Source organism: Olea europaea, chromosome 23, assembly GCF_002742605.1.
Source record: "Olea europaea var. sylvestris chromosome 23, O_europaea_v1, whole genome shotgun sequence".
Classification (NCBI taxonomy): domain Eukaryota; kingdom Viridiplantae; phylum Streptophyta; class Magnoliopsida; order Lamiales; family Oleaceae; genus Olea; species Olea europaea.
The window spans coordinates 11,830,374-11,839,226 of record NC_036259.1 but is presented as its reverse complement, the minus strand read 5'-3'; the positions used below and the strand labels follow the sequence as shown (position 1 = coordinate 11,839,226).

General features: G+C 36.0%; 1 protein-coding gene across 1 annotated transcript; it reads left to right on the top strand.

Annotated features, from left to right (window-relative positions):
• The first annotated feature begins 2,165 nt into the window (after positions 1-2,165).
• LOC111372028 lies at positions 2,166-8,032 on the top strand. The gene is made up of 4 exons (XM_022994165.1): positions 2,166-2,646; positions 4,633-4,733; positions 4,955-5,052; positions 7,609-8,032. The coding sequence occupies exons 1-4, from the start codon at positions 2,241-2,243 to the stop codon at positions 8,030-8,032; spliced, it is 1,029 nt and encodes a 342-aa protein (XP_022849933.1). The 5' UTR covers positions 2,166-2,240.
• The last annotated feature ends 821 nt before the right edge of the window (positions 8,033-8,853 follow it).

The following is an 8,853-nucleotide window of genomic DNA, read 5'->3' as shown; positions in this document are numbered from 1 at the left end:
CAGCAGCCAGAAACAAAGTGTTAAGCACATTCTGAAGGCCCTTTTTGACGATCTGTCATGAAAGTCAATTCATTAATGTCATCAATACCAAGGTCATTTACTAGGTGCTGCACAAGCCATAGCTACCCTTCTATATTCTCCTGCTCAACTAACGCGTAAGCAATTGGCTAAATGCAATCATTTGTATCATATGCAACTACTGTGAGCATCAACCCCCGTACTTTTCCCTTAATTAGCACATGTTCAATTCAATTACTGACCTACAACCCTTCAAAAACCCCTACTTACATGCTTCAAAACAAATGTATATTCCTTGAAAAACCCGCTTCTTTAACGCAATAAATACAATAGACCATCGGTTCGACCACAAAGCCTCAATAGCATATGATCGAAGCATTCGAAATTGCTCTTTGAGATTGCCTTCCGAAAATAACATTGCATGCCATCACATCCTTAATACAATATTTGACTTATATTCGACTTTAGATCTTGCTTCACATGGCAAATTATACTTGATGTCTTCCATTCAGGATCCCCTCTAAAAGTCTCCGAGTATCGCTTGGCTAAGAAATCATATACGAGACATCCATTCATCTTATCACGACTACATGTGCGTGCTGCGATCATTTGTTTTATTTGAAATGCATCATACGGGCCAAGGGACGGTCTCAGGTAGACAGTTTCTATGGGGCGTAGGCCTCCCAAAAGGTAACGGAGGCGTGCAAAGGTTTCCTCGGGCCGGACGGAGATTGGCTACTGGTTTTAGATACTAGATATTTCAACCGTATCCTTCCCATTTGCCTTAAATTTCATGTTGTACCTATGCAGTGTCTCGTATAAAATAATCTATCAAACAAAACTTTTAGCCAACCACAAATTGCAAATCTTGCATATCCTTCTCCGCACAAAAGTTCAAAAATCTTGGCCTCGGTACATCTAATAATGAACAGTCAGATAATAAAATGGGTACTCCAAGTCAATTCCTTCATCCACATTTTAATTGTACGTATAGTCCCCCTCATTCATATGATATGTGTTATCAAGGATGATAAACTCTGAATTGTCCTCCGACCCTGTCACCATGATGCATAGCAAAATCAATCCAAAACAAAACATGATATTTCATCCCAAAAAGACCCAAGTATTTGTAGTGTAATTCTTCAACAATGAAATCAATGCCCAGAAGAACCAAGCTCAAAGTAATCTCAAATTCAATAATAGGCACACATCACCCTTAGCTCCCTCGATTTTAACCCTCATTTTCCCTTCATCAAATGTTCTACCCACCACTACCACTATGACCACCAACATGGACACAATCACCACCACTATCGTCAACACCATCATGGTCCTAGTAATGACAATTCTAATGACAGCCAAAAAAGAAAGTAACATTTAGCTATTTATTGTACGACATCTTGGTCTTCCTTTCTTCTTCTTTGATGATTGGGTACTGGCCTTCTAGCCTTCTTTTCCATAGTAAATGGGTAGGGTTCGAGGAAAAGAATTTGGGGGTTTTTTTGGAGAGGGGAGAGGGGGTTGGAGATCTTCGATTTGGGGGCTTTGGAATGAACGAGTATGGTTTCAAATTTGTAGTTAATTGTTTTTAGCCATTTCTCATTTTCACCAAAATAAAAACGTGTTGACGAAAACATGCGTTTCTTATCTGGTAAATTGTTCTTACATGATTGGTGATGTCACTTATTCATTCCATCAGTCGTATCACCAATTTTATTAAGGTCTCATTTGACTTTCATTATTTCAAATGATAATTTTTTCTCTTATTTTTAATCACGCAATCTCCCATAAAATAATATTTCACGTAAATCGAAATTTTTTTTTCTTTTTTAATTACACATTCTTCAAAAAATATTATTCCAAAAATTATTAATTGAAAAAGTGGGAACCAAACGGGAGCTAGAATTGTGAAACAATGTCCCGTCAATGAGTAACGTCCAAAAATTTGACAAGTTTATCGATCAAATTTTGATATCTAAAATTTTAGTGAAGAATTGAAGACAAACATGAGTGATTATTGGGGCTATTGACTCCCCAAATTATCTCTACCTAAAAATTCTTGTTGATTTTAAATATGGGTCCCGCAAAATCCAAAGAAAATAAAATACAACAAACAATTCTGGTAACAAATATTTTCTAAAGAATTTTGTTTTATTTTAACATATATCCAATTATACAATTTCCACTCCCCTTTGAGGCACGAACTATTAGAATTTGTAACAATGGATTTCTGGCAAAGAGCTCGGACCTTCGCCGAGGAAGCCGCTAAGCGATCGCAGGAGCTGACACAAGGAATCGGCTCCACCAATTTCTCCGATGTAGTATCCGAGGCGTCGAAACGGTCCATGGAGTTAGCCGCCGAGGTGTCAAATAAGTCCAAGGAAATTGCCGTTGAGGCAGCGAAGAAGTCGAAAGAGATCGCTTCTGAAGCGTCGAAGAAGTCGAAGGAAATAGCTGATCAGATCAAGTTTCAGATTCCACCGGTCGCCGCCGTGGCACTGACTCACCTGGTAGACTCAGGTCAGAAGGGAAATGATGTTGATCTGGAGAAGTACGGGGTTACCGATGAGCTGCGGGAGTTTGTGAAGGGGATGACTATGAATACTTTTGAGGATTTTCCGCTTGAAGGTATTGTACTCTAATGTGCTGCTTGATCTTATTCGATTGGTTTATAATTCAAAGCTCTGTATGTTCAATATACCGTGTGATTGGCATTGTTAATATTAGTGGATGTCCTTTTCGCTTAAGAACTGATTCCATTAAGTTCAAGGAATTTGTAATATAAAATCATTATGCATATGCCGTTACGCTAACCGATTCTAATAAGCTCAAGGAATTTCATTGTCCTTTTTATCGTTTAAAATAATTCAAGGAATCTGTATACATATGCCATTACGCTAAACGCTAATTGATTATTGGTTCCAAATGCCCCTTTTTAAAGCCATTTGCTGTTAGAACTCTGAAGTACTCATGAAATTTGTTTGCTTTCTCATTCTTCTAGAAAACGACTTTGGCCAATGCCTGGGCTTCAAAATGAACTGCTCTGAGAAATTTGTGGCATTAGCTTTCTGGAATCACTTTTTAGAAGTAAAATTGAAAAATTATAGTTCTTGAAGTATTCATTATTTTCTCAGGGACTTTCAGTACCTGCACTGGGAAACACTATGTTTAACATGAACTTTAAGAATGTCATCTTTGAAATGCCTTTTAATGCAACTTTAGCAACCACCAAAGCACCAAAGCTGTTTATAACCACCGAAGCACTTTTTATCCATACATTTCAAGGGGCCTCAAGTACTACTCATATATCCACCATTCATTTCTATCTATTTTCCATTTATAAACACTTTCCAAGCATGCTTTTAGTTTTATTTGTGATATAACGCCTTCAGGTTGAATGTCAGCGGTACAGGCAGTTGCAATTTAATCTTCTTTCTTTGACGCATTTTCTTCTTTCCTTGCCTTAGCTTCCTGAAAGTCAGATCTAAGATTTTCCTTATCTGGTTTCTTATTTTATCTGGTACACTTGAAACAGGAATGTCTTTCAGTATATAAACTAAGTTGGAAAAATAGATATAGAAATGATAAGGAAATGGCATTGTTTTCATGCAAGTTTCTTATCTAGTAATTTGGTATTGCATTGAAAGATGAAGGCTTGGTGAATGATTAGGAAATGAAAGCAAAATGAATGGAAGTAAGATTAGAAATTGTCCAGCAAAGAAATAAAAAATCGAACAAAGGTAAATGAAAAAGAAATACTGGGTGGAGTTGCCGGTATATTTTACTTGTACTCAGTCAGAAAAAAGGATCCTGCATTTGAATGCAAAGGGCCACCTGTGTGCTACAAAGTCTTAAAGTGTTCTGGCAATCGTGTGTCAGACTTCCAGTGGGTCCTATTTCATTCCTTTGAAATGCTAAGATTAGATTCTAATATTGGAGAAATTTGAAAGACAAATTATAAATTCCATGAGAATTGAGGAAGCTTCTTTACCGAAGTAATTTCTCTGGATGGCATCATCTTCAAAATAAGGGAAGTTCTCTGGTCAGCTCTGAAAATGCAAAGCGATTGCTAAGTTAAGACTATCATTGCAGCACAAAATGAAAAATGGGGTGCCCCCTACATGGAGCTCCACTTTTGAAAGGAGGAAAATGAAATAGATGACCATGGCAACTTTCTGGGTAAGACAAAAGAAAAACAAAAAGATTGTGGCTAGGAATAGGAAAGGAATGGACCATCTTTTGGAGAATCTGGAAAAGTTCTCCAGACATCCTCAGAAGTAGAATTAGGTTACTCAGATTAACATGCATGTTCAATTTCTTTTTCCAATTTTATCGAGTCTTTTTCTTTCACCTGTACTTGATGGTTCATTATGTGAGCAAATTACTGTGAAGACTTTTTAAATAATCTGAAAAGGAGAATAAACACTTGATAGCAGTTGTTATTATACTTTGGTATAAAGGGTTCTTTTTCTTCTTATGCTTTCACTGTCACATTGTCATAGTTGTTGCCTGCCACAAAGTTTGTAACATCAACATATATCTTTTTCGGTGTATTATGGTTTCATGTCACCTTCTGTTGCAAAAGCTTAACTTAACCAGCATTTTTATGTGCAGATGACTTAGAGATGTCAGATATTCCTACTGTTTCAAATGTTCGACAGGATCTCACAGAGTGGCAAGCAACCCATGCCAAGCTTATGCTTGCAACAGTGAAGGTTAGATCTGTATCACCTAAAGTCATACCTGTATTGTTGTCTGAAGTGAGAACTAAGAAATGAAAACCCTGGGAAATTAAATATTTAACGTATCTGTTATGATAGAAAGAGAATATGCAAGTGATCAGTATCACAATATAAAAGTTGAGTCCAAAAGTAACTGCATTAGAACGGTGCAATTGTGCAACCATATTATTTGATGGTGTTTAATTGTTTTGCAGGAAATTTCTAAGCTAAGGTATGAGTTATGCCCAAGAGTGATGAAAGAGAGGAAATTTTGGAGAATCTACTTTATTCTAGTTAACAGTCATGTGACACCGTGAGTACCTCACTTCTATAGGAGAACTTCTATTTTGATTGCTTTGATGAAAATTTTCCACAATGTATAGTCTTGCTCATCATAATTTTTTTTATAAATTTTGAAGCATCTTAAATATGTAGATTCTAAATATGTAGGTAATGCCATATTCTGTTGGTTTATATTACAAATAAAATATAAAAATTTCTTAGAGCTCACAGAGTGTGTAACTTCAATGTATGTATTAGTAAATGGTTGTTTTATTCCCACATACGAGAATGAAGCAAGATTTCTTTTAGGGGCACCACTAGTCTTGAAATTCTATATCAATTTGTGCAAGCTTTGGGACCAAATTATGTAAAGTAGAGAATTGATATTTCAAAATAACTTAAATATCCAACAGACATGAGTAGTTCTTTGTCATGTTTTATAGAAAGGATACTTAATCTCTGATGTAAATATAAGACTATAAACTATTTAACCAAGTCCGTTGTTTGGCTTACTAAAAAAGAAAAGGAAATATTTAGGATTTCATGTGTAAGATACCATTGTGTTTCCTTCATCATTCTTGGATGTAAAGCAATAGAACTAAGTAATGTTATGATAACCTAAAACCAAAACAAAGAAATAATAATACGTTTTCTTAAGCCCAGATATTTTTCTGGTAAAAAAATCATAAATATATGTTGGGGGCCTGGAAAAAAGTGAACCTGTAGTGACGAAACCTAGCAGATGATCTTAAAAGCTTCAGTTATCCTTGATCTTGGTATGCCAAAAACTGGTTTCTTTACTATTTGGAGAGTCTCACTTCTTTTGCATGAGCAAGAATTGAGAGTCACTTGTCATAGAACATGCTATCATGACTCAGACTTTTGGAAGATATAGTTATACCTAGATACATTGTTGATACAAGCTAGCTAATCTAATATAAATTTGATTCAGTTATGTAGAGATAAAGCTTCCTTTGTTCTATAATTTTTTTTGATAGGTAATTATACAATTTTATTAATCAATAGATAATACACGGGAAGTGTATTATCAATTTATACAATAAAGAAATGACACGAAGTTAGGCAACCCTTCTATATGATTAGTAACCGTAGCATTAAATCAAGGACACAAAATCAAATAAAATAATTTTCTGATCTGCTCCATTATTCGTGTTTGGTCTTCCAAACAACAATTGTTCCTTTCTCTTCTCACACACACACACGCCAAACAATACATCCCAGAATAAGATAATTCTTTGATCTACTTTGTTCTATAAGGAGAGATGTCATTATATTTTATTAGAGGGAAGAGTTTTACGAAGGTTGATTGCTGAAAATTTTCAATGCAGGTTACCTGAAGAATTTATCGTTGGTTTTCTCTTGAGTGGGTGGTATAAAATCCTTAGCTAATTACTAGGGAAAGCTAAGGTTAAAGAAATAATGATGCCAAGTTGGGAAAATAAAGCTGAAAGAAATATTCCACCTTGTGTGTGCAACTCCACATTTGAGCTTTATTTTCACCTATTCATATGTTGTGACCACACTAGAGCACAACCAATCTTCAAAAACTGAAAACAAAGGGTTTTTTCTTAAATCAACTGAATGGAAATGGTTCACAAGAATTAGCCTTTTCACTCTCTCCCATTCATGGTGTTTGATGTGTAGAAAGGATTCAGAAGGTATTGATCACATATTGCTACATTGTGATATTGCTGGATTGCTTTAGTGTAAACTTCTTCAGGAAGTTGGTTTTAATCTTGTCTTCCAGCGGAAGTGTATTAAATTGCTCATTGAAAATATAATTAACTTGGGTAAGAGTGAAGAGGGATAATCATAGGGAAATCAACAGTTTCAGCTATATTCGAGTGATTTGGATTGAGAGAATCAATATGATCTTTGAATGAATGGACTTAGAAGTTAGTAAGTTATAAGAAAGATTTATGATTATAAAAAGGATTTCTATGGATAAGGATTTCAACGGCATTTCTTTCCCTTTAATTATCCTTGGAAAATTTTTATTTTCATGTTCTATGTAGTTATGTCTTCGAGAATGTTCCATTGATGATCTTGTTCCAGAAATTACCTTGAGCTTCTAGCTCATTGAATTGGATCATGTTATGAAGTTCATCTAGATTTCATGTTCAGACAAGAATGTAGTTACTGACTTAGTGCGGTTAACACCTAATCACACTATGACGTTGATTGTGTAGGTTTGTTTGGTAACCTCGACCTACTTCATTTTCTAAAGCAAGTACTGTCTTTAGGCTTTTGAACTGCATCACTTGATCTACAGTGAGAAGCCAGGAATGCAGTTCAAAACAGGAATCTCATTGCATTTGGCTTATGTTTGGCTGAATTTTCTGCATTGTTTCTTTCGTGAAGTTGGATGCATGTTCAGCTTAATGCTTGGTCATTATGTGCACAGTATTAAGAATTTCTAATGATGTTAGAATGTAGTTTGATAATGCCCATAAACCTCTCTATGTATCTCTTTGTCTGGGTGTATGCATGCTTGTTTTCTTATGCGTGTATCTCTGAATAAATGGGTCTTGACTTAAATGCTCCAAATTCATTGAATTTGTTGTAGGTATGAAAAAGGGAATATGGAGGAGGTAAAGCTAAAATCTTCAGAAAAGGAGAAAAATGCTGACAGGAAGGAAATTGCATCAGGTGGAACATCTTCTGAAGCAGTATTGGAGGTTTCAAACCAGAAAAGCAATAATGCTAAGTCACCTGCCTCGGAGCAGGATTTAGATGTATTTCTTCTCGGAGATCTCGAGGACAGTGATGATGGTCCAGGTACAGTAAAGGCACTTATTAATGTGTCAGCATTTGATATGCATAGGCAACTAAATTGTTTTGGATCTCTTTTGAATTCTTTCTTTTTTTTTATTTTGGGGGGGGGGGGGGGGGGAATTTCCCCCAGAAAACCAAACCTACTCATGGGGCGCCATGTGTATAATGTTGTTGCCACCCATCTCCACTTGAACTGCTCGACCCACTTATATTAAACTAACTATTGATGAGAGATGGGTAAAAAAATGAAATTTGCGAGAGGATGAAGATGATATCCCTTCCCGATAAATATCAACAAGCGGTAGAAGGGCTAGTGATGCTGGGTGATGGTTGAAGGTTTGAGGTCCATCCGCAATGTGAATTATTCTTTTCTTTTCATTTATGTACACCAAGTGTTTGACAAAATGACCAAACAATTTTCTTAATTTTTCTTACACTACTTGTTGGGAAACCTATTACAAAGGATACTATTTGATGTTTGAACCTAATCTATGTAACAATTGATCAGTTTAAGAATAGGCACTAGCACATGAGCTCAATAGTCATCAGAGATGGCAATTGATCGAATCGAGCTCGATTCGTGTCCAAAAATGTTGCTCCATTCAACCCATGGTCCGTGGGTCTCACTGGCATGACATTCGTTTCAACTGCTCACTAAAATTTTAGATATCGAGTTTTGACTCATGGAATGCACATGTATCGCCAAAACGCCACTACCCAACCAATCACAGCATACCAAATTGTCAAGTGAGAAAGCATTTTTCATTGCTTAATATATTTTGGAAGATGTCTTCGATTGCTCACTACATTTTATGATGATCAAGTTTTGACCACTAAATTTGTAAAAATGACACCGATCTATTTCTAATTTTCCTACCTAGCATGTCTTTTCCTTCTCCCTTTATCACCCCTTGCTTACTCTAAAATTCGCACACCTTTACTCTCTCCATGTAGCTCCCATGATTTTTCCCCTCCATTGCTACCTTGGAAGGTAAGGAAAGAGGAAAGGGTACAAGACAACTAGGATGCAGGTGTG

Bases quoted from the DNA above. Each gene is read 5' to 3' on its own strand.
- LOC111372028 (XM_022994165.1), top strand. From the start codon at position 2,241: ATGGATTTCTGGCAAAGAGCTCGGACCTTCGCCGAGGAAGCCGCTAAG. The intron at 2,647-4,632 runs GTATTGTACTCT...TTTTATGTGCAG, and splicing joins TGAGGATTTTCCGCTTGAAG to ATGACTTAGAGATGTCAGAT. The intron at 4,734-4,954 runs GTTAGATCTGTA...ATTGTTTTGCAG, and splicing joins TTATGCTTGCAACAGTGAAG to GAAATTTCTAAGCTAAGGTA.